The sequence below is a fragment of the Melospiza melodia genome, chromosome Z, assembly GCF_035770615.1.
Source record: "Melospiza melodia melodia isolate bMelMel2 chromosome Z, bMelMel2.pri, whole genome shotgun sequence".
Lineage (NCBI taxonomy): Eukaryota > Metazoa > Chordata > Aves > Passeriformes > Passerellidae > Melospiza > Melospiza melodia.
The window spans coordinates 14,080,901-14,103,803 of NC_086226.1; the positions used below are offsets into that span (position 1 = coordinate 14,080,901).

At 44.5% G+C, this 22,903-nt stretch overlaps 1 protein-coding gene and 1 pseudogene across 1 annotated transcript; one reads left to right on the forward strand and one right to left on the reverse strand.

Moving 5' to 3' along the window:
• Nucleotides 1-398: 398 nt before the first annotated feature.
• LOC134432423 (post-GPI attachment to proteins factor 4-like) lies at nt 399-1,569 on the reverse strand. The gene is given in 4 exon segments (XM_063181132.1): nt 399-496; nt 499-537; nt 540-1,142; nt 1,145-1,569. Coding segments are annotated over 4 exon segments (1,161 nt in total). The 5' UTR covers nt 1,566-1,569.
• A 16,036-nt stretch (nt 1,570-17,605) lies between these two features.
• LOC134432252 (E3 ubiquitin-protein ligase BRE1A-like) overlaps nt 17,606-22,903 on the forward strand; it is a 33,003-nt pseudogene continuing 27,705 nt past the window's right edge.

The window sequence follows — 22,903 nt, forward strand, 5'->3', positions numbered from 1 at the left end:
AGGAAATAAGGCCTTCCCCTCATCATTAGCTTAAATTTGAAACATTCACTTTGTCCAACATTGCTGCTGCCCTAAGGTGAGGATTTTTGTAACCACTGTCCAGGAAGACTAGGCAGGAAAGCTGTGCATGTTGGTGTGAGAGCTTTTCTTTTGGAATGGCTAAGGAGAGTAAGCTGGAATCCTTCACTTCCCTCCCAGGTGATTAATGCAGTAATTCCAAGATCATATTAAATAGGGTCTCCATGAACAAAAGCTGATTTTTTAAGAAAACTTGTACTTTTAGAGAGAGTTATTTTTGTCCATGTGAAGACAAGCAGCACAGACTCTGAGTTTGCACACTGTCCCTCTGCCCCATGGTGAGTGCGCTGGGTGTTGTTGTGCAGCAAGGCAGGAGCAGCTCACAGCAGTTTCGGGTCGCTGTTCAGTCGGAGGCTGGAGTACATCCTCATGTGCTGCACCAGCTTGGGCTCCACCATGAAAGCGTTCTCACCCTGCCCTGTAGCAGCGAGTAGAGGGCAATGTCCTTGGCAAAGCCCTGTGGCAGTGCAGCCCCCACAGGTATCCCAAGGCCCGGCGGGTGGAGGCAGCAGGGAAGAGCATGGCGGGCGTGCAGCACTCGCTGGCCAGTGCCACGTTGTAGACCATGGGGTGCAGGCGGCGCAGCTCCAGCCCGTAGTGCTGCCCCACCAGCTCCGACAGGGTCATGCTGTACAGGGTGAAGAATGCCACCAGGCACCAGCTGGGGCCCGCCTGCCCCACAGCCCGGCAGTACAGGCAGCTCAGCACCAGCCCCAGGAACATGCCCAGGCCCAGCCCCTCCAGGATCCTCATGGGCTCGGGGTTGATGAAGTGCTGGAGCCTCTCAGGACAGTACAGCTTGAAGTAGAGAGTGTCTCTGAGGTAGGGCTTGGAGAACTGGGCCAAGAAGAGGTGCTGCAAGACAGAAAATATCTCCTCCTCTGGCACGGCATCATCTTCCATGAAGAGGATGTACTCTAGGCTGTACATCAACAGTGACTGCTCCAGGCAGAAAATGTAGTCCTGCTTCTCCTTCTCAAACTGGTTCAGGCCGGGGTCAGGATTCTCTCCCGTTCTGTCATGACTGACCATAGGAAAGAGGCTGCTCAGTAGCTGGGGTCCACCTCCATGTTACTGAGGAGCATGCGGTGGCTCTGGCAATGCGCCCCACATTTCTGGAGGAGGCAGTGGAAATGGGAGGCCACTTGCAAGATGTAGTGGAAAACATTCTGCCTCTGCACAGTGATAATGGTGGTCAGCAGCAAGGGCTGGAAGGTGTCGCTGCCAGAGGCCTTGGAGGCATTTGGCATCTGCATCTTCTCAAAGTAATGGAGACCATCCTGGCCCTCCAGCTGGTTCTGTTCCAGGAACTCCTGGCTCATGGGGTTCAGGTGCCAGCACCGCAGGTGGAAGTAAGACTGCAGGAGCCGGTGGCAGATCAAAGGTGCCAGCACACCAAAAGTCACCACAGTCAGGGTGAGGAGATGAATGAAAGGGCTGGACCAATGGCACCACTTCCCACAGAGCTGCCAGGCTCGGTGGAACATAACTACTGCACTGCTCATGCCCTCAATCCTTTACCTCCAATGCATCCTTCTCCCTGGACTGCAGGATACCACTGGAGCTATTGCTGCCAAACCTGCACAGGTTGTCCAAGACTAGAAAGGAAGAAAAAAGCATGGTTAGTGAAATAGGAACTGACAGAGAAAATAGTAAGCAGGGGACTAGTCTCTGGGTAAGCTAAAATACAAGGCCCCTGTGGAATCCCATATGGTGGAGGCATCACAGAATAGTCCTGGGACATTGAGGACAGATGAGCCAAAATTAATTTCCAGCAAAGGACCCCTAAGGCTTTTTTAGCACATCGGAACTCTGATCTAACCAAGCTCAAAAGGACTTAGTGTGTTTGTTACTGTGCTTCAAACATGTAACAACAGGCAAGGTGGATGCAGGGTGTGTGGAAATCCCTTTCTGTTAAAGGTTAGGTACCCCTCTCTGGTGACAGTGACATAATAATATTTAGATCACAGCCACAAAGCAAAGCCAGAATTCTTGTATCTTAGTCTAGCACATACAGGAGAGACAAACTTTTACCTCTTTGGAGACATACATGCTTCCCTGTTGCTGTTCACACACTTCCAAATGTGGTTTTTTTTCACTCTCCTCCCCAAAGTCTGAAGCATGGGTCTATGTATGCTAAGGATAATGTGTGTGCCTGTTTCTCTCAGATGTCTCCTCCTTACTAGACTCTGTGAAATACTTGGGCACAGCAACATGAACATGTAATTAAGCCATTGACTCCTACTTCTTATTTAAAAGAATGCAATTTAAAAGTATATGCCTTGAATTTTAAACTGAAACATTTCTATAAATATATAATATTTTTGTACGCACATACAGGCACACTCACTTTAAGCAAACCTTCACCTTCACACAAGTTAGAGTTTGCCATATTTGCCTTTTCTGTTCTGTTTCTTTGGCTGCCCTGAACACTTCACAGCCTGGCTTTCAGAAGCTTACACAAAAATTTGGGCAATTAGACTGTTCACATGAATTCCCTTATGTCACTAATCTTGCTTTTAACCTGCTGGATTGTTCCTGGAAAAAAACGTTCCCTTTATGTTTCAAAGCTGCAAAATTTTAGATTCCTCCAGAATATAAGAGAGACCATCTGCCTTCTCCTTCTTGTACCATGAGACAGAGACACAACTCTTCCTGTACAATTACATTATTAAATGGCTCTTTTTGGCCTATCTACACTTCTTCTCAGTGTCAGTGGGAAAAGCCATTTCTTTCCTAACATAAAAACAGCTGGATGAAGTAATTTGGTCAGAGCCATTGAGTCTTCTCTCTACAAAGGGATGAAAGAGGGAAACAAAGGCAGGGTCTTGGAAAATGTCATGGAAATGTCATGGGCTGTCACAGTCCCAGCCCAGCCATAGCAGTAGGGGGAGTAATGGTGCTCACACAAATGGTACTTTACACTTTTGAACCTACAGCAGCACCCAAGCTGAAACCTTTGTGTGAAAAGCTTTTCTACACCCCAGCCTAACACCATGCAGAAGAGCTACCAGCTCAGGACCAGCTCCCCTGCTGATGAACCCTCTCTGGCAGAGACAAGGCCTTTGTGGTGCTGTGACAAATGTCCTGCTCAAATCTGAGGAAGTCAATGGAAGCTTCCCAAGGAGCCATAGAGAGATCTCCTGTAACATATGGGCATGCTGACAGGGACTGTACAGATATCCTCAAATTCCAAAACCTGAGGTCCCTGCCAAGAACTGATCCCTATTACTGGGCCAGATGGCCAGCTTTTCTCATCTGCAATTCCTCTTATTTTCTGACAGCTTTTAGTAGGTCAGTTGCCAGATAATACTCCTGCAATGTGTCAGGCCTCCCTTGACACCACTAGTGTCCAGCAGAAGCCAAGCATCCACAGATCTGATTGCTGCACTTCCATGCCAAACTGGGAGCTGGGCTCCCCAGAAAATACAACCATCCCAGCAATAGCTGTGCTACTAAAAATGTTCAGAGGAACCTTAATGGTAAGAGACCAGTAGTTATTTGATTCCATTTTAGTGGCAGGTACCAAATATATCTCTCACCTCCTCAAGCACTGCTGAAAGCAATTGTTCTTTGCTTGTTTGTAGATGATGAGTGGCATCTATCATCTTATCATCTGGTAAACCAGGAAGAGATCAGGGCTGCTGCACTTAAGCTCTCAGCTCCCTTAGAACTTTTGTTTCTTATGGTCTGTGTACTATAGATGTAACACTGTCACAGTTAACAGATTAATGACAGCTTGAAGTGTAAGAGAAGTGGCTAGAGAGGCGCAGAGGACGTGGCCATTTGCAAAAATTATGTGGAGCATGAGATAGAAATTGAAGGCACTGCTGTCTGTTTTGATCTGCCATTCCTCAAGGCCTGTCAGTGAATGTACAGACCTCCTTTGTCCAAGGAGATGGAATTTAAGCACTATTGGAACAGTAAAAATGCACAAATATTCAGGGTGTAACCGTGACCAATTAGGTAACACAGGAAACTGCAGAGTTAAAACTTGAATGTAAATTTCGTCATAGGCTGGCTTGTTTTTCTCATCAGAGTGTAGTTAACTTTTACAGGTTGTTCATAAATCCCTGGAGATCCATGAAGCACAGTTTGAAAGCTACTGAACTAAGAAACAAGGGACATAGCTGTGGCAGGTGAATGACACTTTGCCCATTTTGTTTGAACTAAAAGGATAAGACTATGCCACCAGTGAAAGAAGCTGTGAACTCAATATATATTCACTACAGATATTTCCCCAACTTCTGTCTTGTTTCTCATGTTTATTGATTTTCCTCTGTCACATAAACATGCACAGCCATTTCATCTGGCTGCCTCCCTGCAGGGCAATCCCATGAGAAAGCAGTGCTCCCTCTGCTGCTACCCAGCAGTCAGATCAGATGGAACTGGGAGTGGAGAGCAGCCTGAGAAGAGGTCTGCAAGGTAATAGCTAAACACAGAGACTTAAGGCAATGACTTTGGAGGGCCGTCTGTGATTTTGGTTGGTGTGACAGGGGGTTGAGGTGCCCCAAGAGAAGCAGGGCTTGTGATCACAAGAGTCTGTCTATCTATAGAGGGACTCATCCACTCGGTCATTCTGGTGCAGTGGCCTGTAGCAAACCCCCATAATAAAGTCACCTGTCCCTGTCCTCCCTTAATCCTGATTCATCATCTGTTGGACAGCTCCTCATCCAACGCTGGGCAGAGCTCCATTCACTCCAGCTGGTCACTGGCATAGAGAGTGACCCCTCCTTATCTCCCCCACCTGCCCTTGCTAAAGATTCTGTATCCTTCCATTCCACCACTGCAGTTTCAGGATCCACCCCAGCACATTGCCATGATGCCAAGGAGCTGCCAGCCCTGCAGGTGTGCCTGTGACTCCAGCTTCCCATATTCATTCCTCATGCCATGGCACAGAGGCAGGTAAGTTGGACTCTGATGAAGGCAAAGTAGTGGCTGGAGTGGCTGGAATTCCTTTGTGCTGCCATTCAGGTGCCCTTCTGCTGATCTGTGATCCCTCCCCATATTCTGGGCCTCTCTTGCTAGCCCTGGCTTTAAACTGAAATGCTTGAAGTTCCCCTGCCACAGCAGGTTTAAATTAAGGCCCTTACCAACTTGGTGAGTCTGTCACTGAAATCACCTCTCTGTGTCAAAGGACCCCAGCAGTCCCAACAGGTTTCTGCAAGTACTTCCTATGGTCCAAGCTGCACCCCTGGCTGTGGCACCAATCCTGTGACCATTTGTTTGTTTGCCAGATTTCAAATCCCCTTTCCTTTGACTGGAAAGGCTGGAGGAAAAGCTACCTGTGCTCCAGAAGATGATAAAGGGATTTGAACATCTCTCATGTAAGGAAAGGCTGAGGGAGATGGGGCTGCTCATCTGTCAGTTTCTCCAGGGAGAGGTTGGGGGAGGGGCCTGGGGGATGGATGGGGATGGATATGGGGTCCAGCAGTGGGACAAGAGGAACAGGCAGGAGCTGATGTCTGGCAAGCTCCACCTGAATGTAAGGAAGAATGTCTTCCGTGTGCAATGACTGGGCACTGAACAGATTTCCCAGAGAGGTTGTGGAGTCTGCCTCATTGAAGACATTTCAGAACCTGGGCACAATCCTGCAATGTGTCCTGGAATGACCCTGCTGGAGGAGGGAGGTGGGACTTGGAACTCACTGTGGTTCCTTCCAAGCTGTCTCATTCTGTGACTGTGCCAGGCCTGTCTTCCCAGGAATTCAGGTGTCTAGGCCATGTTTTACAGGAGCTAAAGGTACCCACCTAAGCTGGGATTAGACAAAACTGGAGCTGCAACAGCTTCACCCCTGCACCTATACAAAAGGGGTGTTGGCTCCCTCAGTCCCTGTGGGCTGTGGATTCCTGTGACCCCTGCAAGCCCACCAAGCTCTCCTGTGTGGCCGGGTGGAAATCTCCCTGTGAGCTGGGACATTGCTCAAGGATACTCCTGGAGGCTAAGACCACCTTACCCAACACCTGATGTCTATAATGAGGTAACACATTTTACATTTAGTGTAAAAGTATATTGTATGCTCATGACATTTATATATCCAGCTATAGCTTTAGGTGTAGAAGTGTAGTAAGTAGCAGAGTTTAAATCACGGTTTAAATCATTCTTGAAATCAGAAACTAAAACACAGTTCAATTAATTACCATTTAGTTACAGCTTAATTATTAATTATTGTTAAATCACCGTTAAATTATAATTGAATTATTCTTTAATGACAATCTGCATTTTTTATCATTAAGTATAATTTGATTATTATCTAATCATTAATAACACCTTTTTGTTATTCCCACAATGATGAATTATCATAAAAATTCATCTGTGCCAGTAGAGTTGCAGGTGTAAGAATGCAGGGAGAGAAAAGGAAACAGATGTGGTGATGGCTGCTAACACTGATGTTGTAGCAGATGTTGTAGTTTACTGTTGTTTATGACTGTGAAGAATAAAGCACAGGAATAAGGAAACAGAATATTTGTGAACAAAGGTCTTTGACGACAAACCTGTAAATTTCCAGTTGGGACCGGGCTGATTTAACAATCAAAATGCAAAACTGTACAAGACAACAACCAGAGTATTCTGATTCAAACTCTGTTTGAAAGAAAAATGTGTCATCATTTGATAAAAAGCATTCCTCTTTGAAGAGACTCTCTACTATTGCTAAACTATTGATTTCCCTGTATTCACCACTTGTGCCTGAGGAATATACACCCTCTTCCTCCCCTCCTCCCACAGCGCAAGAACCAGAGTGTTTATGCTGCATGGGAAGGTGTGGTGAATGGAATGCCCTGGTTCTGGGGGATCCTGGTGATCTGCTTGAGCCCCAAGGGGAGAAAATGAGGTAAATGCAGAAGCTGAAAAATAATCTGTGGTACAGTTAGTAATGCCCTTGTTGGACAGACAAGAAATCAGCAGATTTCACATGTGCAGGAGGGTGTTCCTCCTGGCTTTTGTGCTTGCAAATGCTTTCTGAACCTGATGTGCCCTAATGGTTGTACATAAATTATTTTCTCAGTGACTGCAGGGGAGAAGCCAGCCCAGGAACCTGTAGTGTACATAAGCATCGCTTCATGTTTTGCTGCATCACAGCAAATCCACATCTGTGGTCACTTGTGAGGTGACCATCAATGCCACACACTCGGGGTTTACCCAGTATAGCAGCTCATCTGGGGTCTCACCAAGTGATGAATTTCCTCACTCAGAGTCACCAACTGTGAGGTGTTCACAGGGCTTTTCAGATGAGGCAAGGATTTGACTCCATGTTTCAGAAGTCTTGATTTATTATTCTATGATATATATTACATTAAAACTATACTAAAAGAATAGAAGAAAAGGTTTCATGTCAGAAGGCTAGCTAAGCTAAGAATAGAATCAGCAAGAATCATAATAAAAGCAGCTGTCTCAGACTCTCTCTGAGACAGCTGTACTGTGATTGGTCATTAATTATAAACATCCAAGATGGGCCAACCAAAGATCCACCTGTTTCATTCCACAGCAACAGATAACCATTGTTTACATTTTGTCCCTGAGGCCTCTCAGCTTCTCAGGAGGAAAAAATATCCTAAGGAAAGGATTTTACATTAAAAATATCTGCGACACAGTTGGTCTGCTATTTTGTTTTTCCTATTCACTGGTTGCCTGAAAATGTCACTTTTTCTCTTTATTATCTTAGGATGGCTGCTTCTTGTGTTCTTGGGCCCATTTGTCCAACCTCTTTCCTTGAGCCTACAACCTGCAATCGCTTTCTTCATCTGCCATTGACAGCACCTGGAGCTGATTGGCGAAAGCTCTTCTGTTCCCACCTTTGGGATGAATCTGTGCTCTGCTATTTCCTCAGGAGATTCCAGGCACACAAAATCTTTCACAAAAGAGAGGATTTCCCTCTGCCCTCCAGGGCACAGCCTTCTGCTCAAGATAACCTCAGGTTCAGCAACAGGTGAGAGAGAGATCAGTTCCCAGACCATCTCCCATAGGGCCTTTCCTCTTGGAAGCAGCACAGTTCTGCTAGATCAAAGATCACTTTAGGTACCATCCCGGGTATGCAAAAGCTCCAAATTTACCTGCACATCTGCAGACACATCTGGGTAATATGGGAATAGTTCATAATGCTGTGTTCTACCTCCCTACCTTACCAAAGAGGATGCATTTCACACCCATGTGTTGGGCTTTCATAGCAAATTTGGTGGCTACTACTACTCCTGCATCTTGAGGGAAAGACAGTATTTGAGGTATTGTAGGTCCTTTTAATTTGGAACAGAGGTTTGGAACAGGTAATGGGTGATGCTCAGCACACCCTGGTTACAAGGCTGTGCATTTCTTGTTTACAGGAGATTCAGTCCATCCAAGTCTCCTTTTGTGGCCGCAGCCTGAGCACACCAACACTGCAAGCTAAAAATTGTCTCCTCTGTAGGCTGTTCCTTACACAACATCAGTTCATCTCTGGGTCTTTGGTGGTTTCTCAATACCAGGCTCCCCTCTGCTTATGCTAAAAACATGTGCACATCCTTTCCAAGAAACACTCTGCTTCAGTCACTACAATTCTTAACCAACTGTAATTTTGTAAAGTGCTCCACTCTTTCTTGTAGCAATTGCAAGTGAAGGACTATGAGGTTCAGGAAAAAGCAGCCGCATTTGTCGCACTCCTGACTCCAAGTAATTGCAAATTGCTGCAGACTTTCTCTGCAGTTCCTCTGCACTGGCATTGGATTGCTTGGGTTCTCCCATCTTCTTCACAGAAGTATCTCAAGTATTAATACAAGTATTATTAATCCCTCTCTTTGTCTCTTTACCACTCAGTTTTTTCTTGTATTTTTTTCCCTCATCTGCTGTGTTATCTCTGCACAACAATTCGCAAGGAGGTGACAGTTAATCTAGCAACAACACTGAGGAAAGCAGAACATTCTTGCTACTGGAGGGAAACAAGAGCCTCAGTCTTGAGTTTGCAGGCTGTGTGGAAAATCCACATGTATCCTGCAGCATAGCCATTTGTTTTTTAGCATCACAATCCAGGTGGCAGCTAGAACTTTCTCTTTTAAGTCCCATTTTAGGGCCTCCCCAAACACTTTGGTCCATGGTATGTGCTGTATAAAAAAGTGGCTTCAAAGTCTGTTTGAATGCTTATCTAAAGCATGGTGATTAAGACAGATATGGAACTGAATGTACAAGGGTAGGAGTGCTATGCACGAAATAGAGGAAATGCCAAGGTGCACAGAGATAAAAGACACTGGCATGAAGTTAAATAAAAGGTCGTGGCTGTCCCCATTTCACTTAGAGCTTTGCAGAAAGGACATAAATCTATTCTGCATGGATCCTACACCTGAGACAAAAATATGCAGGACAGAAAAACAAATATAAAGAAAGGGCAAGAAAAAAGCAAGAACTGAAAGGTGTGCTGAATGGAAACCCTCATTTGGAGTCCATTTTATGAAGCATAAAAGCACCTTTTGATTTCAAACATTTTGGTCAACAACTGACCTCACTAAGAATCAATCACTTATCAACCACTTCTGACTTAGGTAAGTGCTCTCCAGCTGTAAAGAAATGCTGTAGGTGGAAAACATGTTTGCTAATGTTTTGTAATTTGTTGTGGCTTTTATTTTTTAACTAGTGAAGGTCTGAATACAACCTTTTAAGAAATCCCCAAGGTATTCAGCTTTCCAGCCCTGCTATACGAATTTTATTTTATTTTATTTTATTTTATTTTATTTTATTTTATTTTATTTTATTTTATTTTATTTATTATTTTTAGACAGTATTGTGTAAAAACAGATTTCAGCCAAGCTAGTCAACATCTATGTTCCAGCTGCTCTCACACTTACTCACAAAGTTGCAACAGCTGTGTTGCAACTCAGATGTTTATCCAGCCTGAAGTCTTGTTGTGTATTATTCAGTTAGTCTGTGGCTCTTGGGCATAGCAGCAAGTTATATTGTGATTTGCAGCACAGGGACTGTACTTATTTTTGGCAGTATCAGTGCTGACAGTTACAGTGGAGCTGGGTGAAAGCAAACTTGGTACTTGCTAAAAAACCTTGTGCTGCTTAGGAGGTGCAAACCTATTTCAAACTTTAAACATCAAATCACAAAATGGTCTGGGTTGAAAGTGAACGTAAAGCTCATCTTGTTCCAAATCCCTGCTATGGGCAGGGACACCTCCCACTATACCAGGTTGCTCAAAGCTCTATCCAACATGGCCCTGGACAATTCCAGGGATGGAACATCTCCAGCATCTTTGGGCAATGCAAATAAATCAGGAACCTTGTCAACCTGATGCTGTTGACAGGTGTTTTCATGTTTTTCTGCAAAGATTAGGATAATAAACCTAACCACTAAAATTTCACTTCAGACTTGCATTATCTGTTAGCTCAGTCTTAGCTAACCTGTCTAGTGTATGCACATGTATCTGTTTCACACTTTCCACAGAATCACAGAATAATTTAGATTGGAAAAGACCCTTGAGATCATGGAGTTCAACCTAAAACCCAACACCACCTTGTCAACCACACCATGGCATTAAGTGCCACGTCTAGTCTTTTCCTGAACACCTCCAAGAACAGTGACTCCACCACCTCCCTGAGCAGCTTCTTCCTATGTCTCATCACCCCTTCTGTGAAAAATTTCTTCCTAATGCCCAACCTGAACCTCTCCTGGCACAATTTGAGGCTGTTTCCTCTTTTCCTGTCCTTTGCTCCCTAGGAGCAGAGCCTCAACCCTCCCTGGTTGCACCCTCCAGTTAGGGAGTTCTTGAGAACATGGTCTATCCTGAGCCTCATTTTCTCTAGGCTGAGGCCCCCCAGCTCCCTCAGCCACTCATCATTGGACTTGTGCTCCAGACCTTTCTCCAGCTCCATTCCCTCCTCTGGACACACTCCAGCCCCTCAGTGTCCTTCTTGGATTATGGGGCCCAGAACTGGACACAGCACTCAAGGCATGGCCTCTCCATTGCTGAATGCAGGGGGACACTGGCCCTGCCGCCACACCATGGCTGGCACAGAGCATGCTGCCCACACTCACCATGTGGGACGCCCTTCCCACCCACACCAGCCGGGACATGGCTCCATCCAGGGGCGAGAAGGGAGGCGGCTGCTCTGCCGGGGCCGCGTGTGGGCGGGGGCGGCTCCGCCTGCGCCTCCATCTGAGGATGAGTTCAGCTCTCCTGGCTGCTCTCTCTGCAGTCCTGGTTGGATGTTATGAACTGCAAAGTCCAAAGGCAGTGTCTGTGCTAACTGGGCTTTGTGTCAAAAGAGATTTCACCAAACACAGCCACACATTGGTTTAAATATACATCTTCTCCTCCCTGCTAGCTTGAAAATGAACAAGGTAAGAATCCCAAACAATTAAAAGGGGAATAATTGCATGTTCCCTCAGCTTTGGCTCTTATTCTTGTCAAAGCTAATGGCAAAAGCCATGCCCAGGGCATCTTAGTTCTGTCACCAGCTTCAAAGGGTGTTTGTTCCTCCGTTCGTCCTTTCTGCTTTTGAAAAATGTCAATCACTTGTTTTAAAATTTTAAAAGTTTAATAGTACTAAAATGGTTATAAAAACAGTAATACAAATTAGAGCAATAAGATTTTGGACAATCAGAGGACAATAAAGGATGATAAAAGCAAAGAATTATGTATGTTTGGATGCTTTCCTCTTGAAAGCATAGCTCGCTAACAAAGGATTAACTCTTAAAAGCAAGAGCCTGTTGTATATTCATACAACTCATACATTATTCAAAAATTCTTTTCAAACAAAGCGTGTTTTTTGGTTATTGTCAACTTCCTCTCCTTCATGTAAATCATGGTCAGACTCTATTGAGTCTGCAAGAAGATTAGTTCTTCACAATAAAGAGGCAATAATTTTTCTCTTTTAGTGTCTTGTTGCTGCTATCTCTGTGCAAAGAATTTCTTGATTATCTCATCCTTTTCTTGAGCTAGTTGAAAAGTATCTTACATAGCATAGTTTCTATTTTAACATTATGTTATAACCTAAAACTATATTTAACACACTAGTTAAGAGAATTAATACAGCATAACTTTCTAACATAACATATAATATTCATTTTAATATTTGCAAAAAGCCAATCATAAAATATGCATTTTTTCATACTTGACCTGAATTCTCAGGGTGCCAGGGAATATGGAGGTCCCACTGAAATCTCAGCAGCCATAATCCCTTGAAGGATCCCCCTGTAAAACGAGCTTCCCCCGTCCAAGTGCACTGTCTTCACAATCCCATATTCAGAAACCATTTGTTAACTGATTGTTAGGAATAATTTATGTAGTTATTGGCTTTCACTATTATTGGCTTCAGTAAACTATTTTGATATAGTACAGTTTGTAATCTCTATTTAACTGCTTTTGATATAGTATAATTTGTCAGGCTTTTATGGTTAATATCCTAATCCCTGTGTAGGTAGTATACTTTGGTGTGATATATATTATAGTTTAGGCCTTGACAAAATATTGGCTATATAATGTGTATTATAACATTAACTTTTGCAGAAGTAATTGTAGCTGGGAAATAATAACTAATGCCTTTATTTTTGTAACTAACTGACAAGTAATGAAATAGCTAATGTTGATTGGAAGTACTCGTAAAAATGGCTAGAACATCTGTGTGATAGGATAACTTTGAAAAGAATCAGGCCCATAACACCAAAAGAGCAAGGAGCAATCTACCAGTGACCCTTTGGTTATCAATAACTATAACCACACACCAGGGGGCCTCTTGAAGAAATAAAATACAAGACTCTCAAAATCACATCTGCATTGTTGCATGTACTCTAAGAAGTTGAAGTCAGGGGTTGAACTAAGAGAAAGAATTCCTGGAACATGTAAACTCGAAGGAATGTTTGAATATGTGTAATTCTCATAAATATGCATTTGACTAATGCAAAAGTATATAAGTATATAAGAGCTGTTGAAAAAGTATATAAGAGTTTTTAACCATGTGCTTCTGGCTATGCACCCAGCGCTGTTACTTTGCTTATCCCTTATTTTCCCTTATTAAACCTTTAAAAATTGTAAAGAGTGTTATACATAAAGAATGAGATTATTTTCTCTTGCAATTAAGGGATGAATATTGTGTGTGTTTTAAGAGAAGCTTTATTGATGTATAGTTATATTATTGTAGTTTGTTGTTTAGATGTCCTCTGTTCTCCCATAGTTCCTCCCCCCCCCCCCCCCCCATTCTGTACTGTGGCTGTCAGACAGTCTGGGGTATCTAGGACAGGTAGAGAGAAGGCATGCACAAATATCCCTTGCATATGTGGGAGACAACTGCTCACTTTGAAAATTTTAAAAGGTTTATTAAACTTTAACAAAAATACAACAAAAGGACTACATAAGGAAAAAGCTACATCGCTGGGAAACGCCCCTCATGCACACCGCATGGCCAGTTCATCAAGATGGATCCTCAGTCTTTTGTACCCTTGGGGGTTACATCAATCCCTGGTCCCTCCCAAAGTATATCAGACAGCTCTTCTTTGCCATTTATCGGTGGAAACTGCTTTCTTGGAACTTGACTGGAGATCAGATGTTGCCATGTCACACCCCCAAGCTTTTCCATTCCCAACTTCCCCATACAAGGGGCACGTGTGCACACGTTCTTTCTGCCTGTCCTAGACAACCCGGGCTGTCTGATGGTCACAATACAGGGGGAGAAAAGGGAACTATGGGGAGAACAAAGGACATCTAAACTACAATAACATAACTGTACATCACTAAAGCTTTTCTTAATATTTACACAATAGTTATCTTTTAATTGCGAGAGCCAATCATCTCATTAACCATCTATAACACGTTGGACAGTTGAGAATGGAAAAGCTTGTTGCTAGAAGGGGCAAAGCATGACAATACCCAACCCTCCAATCAAGTTGCAAGAAAGTAGCCTCCACCAATAAATGGCAAAGAAGAGTTTACTGTCAGGCTTTGGGAGGGGCTGGGGCTGGCTAATGCAACCCCCAGGAGTATAAAAGGCAAAGTACCATCTTGAAGAGCAGTGAGCCGGGTGGTAGGTAGCCATGGTGTGGGGGCAGGGTGGGCTCCCAGGTCTGTTTTTCCTTATTTAGTCCTTTTGTTGTACTTTTTGTTAAGGTTTAATAAACCTTTTAAATTTTTTAAAGTAGGCAGTTGCTTCTCTCAAAGAGTGAGCCTCATTTCTCACACTGATCAAATAGTTGCTGAAGCTGCTATAAACTCTTCTGGCCACTCTGCCAGCTGGCATACCTTTATCAGAGGATATCTAAGCCCTCTTGCCCAGAGCATCTCAGTAAAATACACCCAGCATCCCTGGAAAGGACATAGAGCCCAAGGTAATTTTCCTTGCCTTGCAATTTCCTTTGTAGTCTGGTTATTAACTTTAGCCAGGCACCCCTCAATACCTTGTTTTGCTAAAACAAAAAGACCCAAGGCAGTACATCTTGATGAATGTCTCTGCCAATCCCTGAAAGTCCCAGTGACTCACCCCATGAGGCTGTTATAAATTATCAAATCGTTCACCAAAATTATAAAAATATTTAGCAAATATTTATTAATTTGTCTGCAATACTGAAGTTTGGTCTTTGAAACCACCACAGCCAAAGAGACAGCATTGAGCCCGGGATTCGCACTAGGTGAACAGGGATCTGACCTCCTGAGTGTCAGAGTCCCCCCTGTTCACACTCGGTGCTTTGCACGGCAAGATTTTATACAGTTTATTCTGACCAAGGCAAAGATGACCAAATTTCCTTTGTGTCTCTTCACGTGCATCGCTGTCTCTTTCCATGCGCAGGGCTGGACAAAGGCCGAGTCCAGGTGTGCCATCGGAGTGGCGTCACTGACTGTCTTGATAGATGCAATTGGCAAGGTGATAATCACTCTTGGGTGGCTCCCAATAACTCAGGAAACCGGTGATAATCATCCTAGAAGCTTCTATTCTTACATTAAGGCATCAATTGTTATCTTAACTTGTGTCCGGGAACTAGTTGAATCTAAATAAGACAGCTGCTCCCAGCTGGGGTGGTCAAAAGACATGGTTTGGATTTTACAATATTTTATACCATACATTAATAGCATGAATTATCCCTACCACATATTACAAGGCTGTCCCAACACCTGCAGGGTCAAAGCTCCTGGCATCCACTGTTTACTGCCCTTTATTAATAAGTTCTCCCCTCTTTCTTGTGCCCCACTACCTTTAATTATCTCCAACTCCTCTGATGGAAAAGACAGCACCAGCACCACCCCTTCCCCCCTCCCCCTCAGGAAGTAGCTCAGTCACAGGGGGCAAAGGGGGATCCCAGAGACCTTTGGCAGAAGCACGGCTTTCTGAACATCTCCATTGAGCTGTTGACTACCTGCTGTCCCTTCTGAATACCCTGCCTAATGTCCCTTAACTGCTCTTATTTCTGCCTCTTTAGGCAAATTCACTACCTCAAGTGAGTAATTGAGCTCTCCAGAGGGAATGTTTTTCCCTGCAAGTTAGCAAACTTCACTCCTCCCAGCTTTCCAAATGTATGTAGAACCGCTGAGCATACTTGGAATATGGAAACATTCTACTACCAAGCTAACTTGAGTTTGGAATACCAGCAGCTAAATGCTGCTGCTGAAAGAAGGAAAATGGCACCTGTCATTCTGAATTCCTTGGTTTTCTCTGTGTCATTTGACAGTGATACCAGTTTCAAGATGTTCCCAGTTGTTAAAGGATTCACATTAGTAGCAGTATATGTTTGAGAGATTTCAGTTCATTTAAAAATTGTGTTTATGATGGTCTTGCTTAGCCTTAGACCTCTGAGCACTTAGGTGCTCTGTTGAGGGGGTGGACATAGGGATTAAAAAGATTAAAATCAAAAAACCAAAAAAACCCCTTTGAATTAGCTGAGATGGCTGCATCTCTATTCTGCCAGATATTACCAGCTTCCTGCTCTTTCTCCATTTTCAGTTTTGTCTTATTTTTGTTGCCGTCTTGGGATTTGGCCAGTGTAAAATTTGGGACAGTTCATGGAATAGTCTGTCACCCCACAAAAGATGAAAAGCACATGATGGATAAGAGAAAAATTACTTCTGAGCAGCATCAGGAAAAGTTGGCTCTATGCAAAGTGCTGGCTGAAGCACTCCTTTGATTGCAGTTCTCCAAGCTGCAGGAGAGGGTGGAGACAGCAGAATCCTGGGTGTCTGTCCTGGAGACCATGATTGATGACCTTCAGTGGGACATTGACAAGATCCGCAAGAGATCTTGTCAATGAGAGATCAGAGAGAGCAGAGGCTCAACCACCACCTGGCGATGTCCTGGAATGAGTAAGGCGCTGGCCAGGAGACCTGGGAAGTGGGAAGGGTGTTGGATGGGTGTGTGACATCCTCTCTGAGACATTGCTGGGAGAGCTGAGAACCTGCAGCATTCCTTCTTCGGTCTTGGACCTGCTGCATTATTCTTGTAGGTGTTTCATTGGGTCTTGAAGAAATCTTTTGCATTTTTTGCAGGTAAATTCCAGAGGCTACCAGGTGCATGGAGCTGGGAGCAGCCTTTGTGGGGGAACAATCACCATTAATGCCCACAAGATGAGGTCAGGAGCTTAGTTGTGGTCAAGGGGAAGAATACATTCAAGGAGAACAAGGCCCACAAATTGAACAGAATTTAGATACTTATTTTAGATAATTGTTAGGTCCTGTGCCACAAATGATCTTGAGGAAGTAACTACACAGAATGAAAAGCTCAAGGTGAGACATCTGTAACTTTGTGGGATGGGCTGCCCTCAGCTTTGCGGTGCTGTGTGTGCAGAAAACCTCATTTGCAGTGTCTGTTCTGAGCCAGCGCTTTACTCCAGGTACAATTGAGCGGGTCTGTGGCTCCACTTGCACATCAGTGCATTGGTGACACCGCGTGGCCACCGTTGGAAATTGTAATGGTTTCCAGTCCGTGTCCCGTTCTGATCTTTGAGTCCATTTTAACCATGTCTGGTTAAAACTGTATTCATGTCTTTACAAGTATGTTGCAGGAGCCTTATTCCAATACAAGTAGTGATCCCTTCTCCACCTTCCCCATGCCCTGTGCAAGTGGAACTAGAGAACAGAAACAATCAGGGAACTTGTGTGGGGAGAGAGGCTCTTGAAAGAGTCAAAGAATTTCTGTCTTTCCCACTGTGGGGGATGGATAGATAGGAAACAGCCTGTGGGTTTGTGATGTTTTAAAGATGGTAACACTATAAGCTGTGATGCTGTGGTATATAAATATATGGTGGGGAGAATAATCCAAATTTCCTCTTAGTGGTCAGTGCCAGTTAAAAGAAATATCCCCATAACTTAAATCCAGAGATCTGATGCTGGAAACTGTCTTGAGGCACCTCTGAATTCTGTTTATCTGCATGAGTTTGTTTAAAGATAAGTGGCCTTCAGCTTACAACATTTTTTTCCCTCCTAATTACTTTTAAGGTGAATGCATGTATATATGTGTCTGTTTCACTGCTACTAGTCCACAATAGTTTGCTCACTGTCTTTTTAAGGAGGATTCAGATTCTGTACTTCTTTTTCGTTAATTTCCTTTTAGTTGTTATGTCTTGCTGGTAGAAGGCTACTATAATGCCTACTTGCACGTGCACTTTCTCTATTCTCTCACTTTTCTATGTGTCCATCTTTGTTGATGAGGTGATTATTGTTTATGGCAGGTCCAAGGCTGTCAGTGAGCAAGAAGGTATGGAGTTGTGCTGTGCTTAAGAACAACCACTACCTCACCCACACTGCCCTTTAGGGGCTACAGTGCACTAGAACATCTGGGTTGATTCTTTGTTACTGTTAAATACTTGTTCTGGCAGGTCTCTTCATCTCAAAAACCAAAGCTCTTCACCTGTTTTATTGGGAGGCCATGGTTGGGTGTAAAACTGGCATGACTTCTTTTCAGACAAAAGTGTTGCTCTGTTATGTGGCAGAATGATAACAGTCTTATTTTGTTCTTTGTCATTGTCACTTAGCTTGCTCTCCATCTCCATGACAATCCTCAAGAAGGTTGGCAGAAGTGTGGTTTGTTGCAGAGGTGTTTCTGTTTTTGCAGGGCCCATTAACTGGGAGATGTGTCACCTCATCAGCAGCCTCCAGAATCACAACCACCACTGAAGGGAGAGGTGCTGAGATACAAGTGCAAACTGAGAGAGGCCCAGTCTGACCTGAGCAAGGTAACACAGCAGGAAATGCCAGAAAAGAGGAGAAAGGCTTAGGAGAAGGGGGAATTCTGTCACCCTTGCCAGGAGTACCAACCTTTCTGATACGCTGTGCAGGATGCTGTGAAATTTTCTGTGGAGCTCTGAACTCTGCTGCTTCCTTTGACCAAATGAATGCTTTTCCTTTGTAGCTGTGTAGCACTCCATGAAAAGGGGGCATGGAAGCATGGATCTGGGAAGACAAGGGAGAAGGGGGTGAGGAATACTCCTGGCTAAGAACTTTAACGTTTGTTTTCTTGGTCATCTCTCTTGCTGTTCCACGCCAGATCTGCTCTTACAGTGGCAGTGCTCTCCTCCAGTCCCAGTCCAGTGCTGAAGACACAAAGGAGAAACCTGCAGAGATCAAGCAGGAGCCTGATGATCCTTCTGCCCAAGTGACTGTTCCCAGGGCTGCTTCTGAAAATGTTAATGAGATGAAGGCCAAGCGAGATGAAGAGGAATGGGAGCAGGAGAGATGGGAAAGGGAGAGGGAACAAAAGAAGGAAAAGGAGAAGGAGAAAGAGAATGAGAAAAAAAAGAAAGAGAAGGAAAAGGAGTGTGAACGGGAAAAGCAGAAGCAGAAGGAATCAAAGAAGGAGAGTCCAAAAAGAAGGAGAAAGGGAAGCATAAGGATGGAAGAAAGAAGGAGGCTGAAGTGATCAAGCAGCTGAAGGCTGAGCTCAAGTAAGAGTTGCTGTTTCTCCCTTTCCTGTGTGAACAGTGCCCAAGCCTGGGGTGTTTACATGTTCTTGCTTTTATGGGATCAGCATCACTGGAATTTGGAACCAAGAGAGTTTCTTGACACCCTCTGTATCTGATTGTGATGTGGTCAGTGCAGTAGCCTAAAGCATGAATTACCAAAGAAGATACTTCATGGTGTGGGTCAAGTAATGTTGATTTATTGGTGTCATAACAATAGGATAGAAGTTCACAGCAGCAGGTTATTAATAGAGGACACAGCTGTGTTCCCAGTCCTATATGGTTCCCAAAGAAGAGGTGGATAGTTTGTATCTTATTGTTAGGGTACCTATCTCCAGCCTACTTCTTGCATTTCATCCCATGTGCCTAAACATGTTTCTTTTCCAGCCTGTATTCAGCTGCTGTTTTACGTTACCAGGATAAGATGACCCAAGGATGACTCCATATTGAGAGGAGTAGTGGATTTGTCTTTACAAACAAGCTGTGGGTCTGCTGGTGGATAAAGCTAGCACTGGGAGATAAAAAAACCAATGGGAAGGATTCCACTGGTTGATAATGGAAAAAGATATTTGCCTTTAGAAATAAACTTCATGTTTGCTGATAAATTAAATTAGACATTGAAAGATGAAAGAAACAATGGGGAAGAAAAACTCCTAAATTCCATAAGAATTAAAAGTGAAAAGGGAGGGTTATCCTTTAGAGAGGAATTTTTGGTATCAGGCATATCAGGGAGTCTGTCCCTGTCAAGTACCTCAGCCAATGGGGAAAGAGAGAAAGGAACCTCTGTGGTTCCAATCCCCTCTTGCCTTGTTCACAAGCAGGTCTCACCTATAGGCAGCACTTCCTCTGTGCAGCACACACACGTGGGGTAAAGACTTAGATTACATGGCAATAGTTAGTAAAAGATACAAGAAGCTAGGACAGGACAGGCTGTGATGATTGTGGGCAAGGCTGAGGTGGACAACTGTGTACTGACTGCCCATATTTCCCATGAGACTGGCTCCTTTTATACCCTTCTCTGTCTAACCCCAATTTGTTCATCCTTGGGCTCCATTTCCCTACACATTGCTTCTGGATTTGAGCAGCTCTTGATTGCCACAGCTGTCCCAGTTCAGGAGCCATTCCTGCTTTACAGTGTCCTCAGTTACAAAGTCCCAGCTGATCTTTTCGGAGGTGGTTCCTGTAGTTTCTTGGAAACTGTTGTGACTGGAGAGGTTTGCTTCCTCTCTTTGTATCTGTGGTTTTTTATGACAGGTTTGTGTCTCTGTATATTTTGTTTTGGGCTTTCTCCTTCTCCCACACTCAGATAGCCTTGATGGAGTAAACATTTTCACACTCTCATGTGCTCTCAACAGTTAGTGTGACTGACCAGGTTTCATTCTTCTCACTGCCTCCCTTACCATTTGTCTGCCAAGTTTGCATCTCTGTATGTTTTATTTTACCTCTTTTTCCTGTTATCTCCTCCTTGTATGGAAGAAAGTCCTTGACCAGATGGCCTTAAAGGAGCAGATACTCGCTGAGCACATATCCATACATGTACAATTGCAGGAGGCTGATGTTCCTACTCTGATAAAAGATGTTGTGAAATTTTCAAAGGTGTGGAAGTCAAGATCTTGGGCCTACAGCCTGTCTCAATGGTACATCTGCCTGTAATACTCTGTCAAAAGAACCTGGGGTTTTCTTGCCATGCTTTGAAGGCAATCCTGAGTGTTTCAGATAATTTTGGAGAAAACAGGCTCTGAACAATGCTCAGTGCATATCCTTGAGTTTAGTGTTGTTTCTGGTTGGTTCTTGTAGCTTGAAAAACTGAGACAGAGGGTGGAAGAATTGGAAGACAAGGAAAAAAAGGAGAGTAAGAAGATGGCTGATGAGGATGCTCTCCACAAGATCTGAGCAGTGGAAGAACAGATTGAATATTTACAGAAGAAACTTGACAGGGCTAAGCAGGTGAGAAATTCCTGATGAAAAATTCCTCTTTTGGCTGGGGCAACTGGAGGAGCAGCCTTCAGGTTACGTCCGGGAAGAGAGAAGGAATTTATATCTGTATGGGCCAGAGATGGGAGTTTGGTGCTTGTTTACCAAAAAGGAAGAAAACTGAGCAAGCAAAAGAACCACCAGCAAAATAACCCCCTCCACCCTCAGTGCTGGAATATCACAGGCAGGCCATGGTGGGAAATGTTTAATAACAATTAAATATTAAATAAACAGTTAAACATGTGGCCGTGGTGAAGCACACAGAGGAGAATTGGCTTTATCAGCCATTAAGGGAAGAGATTACAATTTCTTTTTAAGATTTATTACCTCCTCAGTTTGTTTAGTGTTGCAGACATTTTTTCATAGAAATCCTTTCTTTGGGATTTGTTCATCTTCTGGGAAGCTGAGGCCCCAGAAGAAGAATGTAAAGAATTGTTATCAGCTGGTGTGGAATGCAACAGGTGCAGCGGTGATTGGTCTTCTGTGAGTGTTTGGATTTGCTGCCTACTCACAGGAGAGTTTGTCCTTGCTTTCTGCTGGACACAGAACTTTGTTATTCATTCTTTCCTATTCTATTCTTAGCTTAGCAGCCTCTGCAACTTCTCTCTTTATTCTTTTTAGTGTAGTTATAATGTATTATATATCATATATCAATAAATCCAGCCTTCTGATCATGAACCAAGATTCTTGTCCACTTCTCTCACCCTGAAGACCTCATCAGGTCGCTGTAATATTTGGTGACCCCTTGTGTCAGAGCAAAAATTAATTGGATAAGACCAGAGGAGCAAAATTGCTGCAGTGGGTAAAATCCTGTATGCGTAGCATTTGATGGTTGCTTTGAAGTGACCACAGAAGTGGATTCAAGCCAGGAGCTGAAGAACTGAAGATCCTAAGTTGGACAGAGTTCACAGCCAAGGCTGACCACAAAGTGAAACTGAAAATCCTCCAGGAGATGTTCGGAAAGAGCAGCAGAACCGTGGAGCAGGCCAGAGCATGCTGGACTTTCAAAAGGTACTGTTGGCTTTCCCCTTCCTGATGAACCAGCCCTCAGAAGTTTGTGGCTCTTCATATGGGGGACACATGCCTTGGAGGAAGAGGTTCAGTTCTCTCCTTCAGAGGAGAGTCTTACTGCCCTCTGGCAAAAATGGTGTGGAGAGGACAGATTTTTCTTGTCAAAACCAGATCTCCATGAGTTCTTTTGATGGGCAAAGCTTTTTGGGTTCTTTACTGATGTCCTATACGCTTTGGATGTTTTCGTGTGGGAATGCATGGACTCCATTTTCCGATTCGTTTGGGGTCAGGGGTGCGATTTAGAGCTCTTCCCAGTTTTGAAAGGGAGAGCAGCTATTTTTCCATGGATTTCTAACTGCTATGGGTTGGCTCCGTTCCCTCCAAATTCAGCGGGAGAAGACCCGGTGGGGGATGAGATTCTGCTTCCCAGCCCCCCCTGCTTCGCGGCGGGGGGGGTATGAAACTTCACGTGAAGAAGTGTTTTTTACTTTTTCTCCGGGGCATGTGCGGATGGAACTGTCTCTTCCCCCCCCCGTCTCCCTCGCCGGGGGGATGGGAGGAGGCGGCGCCGCCACAGCTGGCCTCTCGGACCCCGCCCCGTTCAGAGATAGGGGTGGCACCGGTCCCCGAGGCCTCCCCGCCCCTGCCAGCCCCGCGGCTGCCTCCAAGACCCGCCCCACCGGCGCGGCCGCCACTCCGGGCGATCCCGTCTCCGCCTCTCCAGGCGGTCCCACCCGCGGCTTCACCGGCTTCCCCGGCTGCGTCTGAGAATGCAGAAACAGCGCTTCCTGCGCCTGAGTCACTGTTGCTAGGCAACGACGATGCGTCTCCAGCTTCTGGCTCAGCGGAGGAGGAGTTCTCTCCAGCCCCCTCGGCGCCCCCGCCGCTTCCACCGGCCTTCCCGCCGTCTCAAACCCAGACAGTCCCTGTTCAGGATGGTGTTGAAGACGGGGCTGAACCCACGGGACTCTCAGAGCAACCCGCGGCCGCTCCTACACCC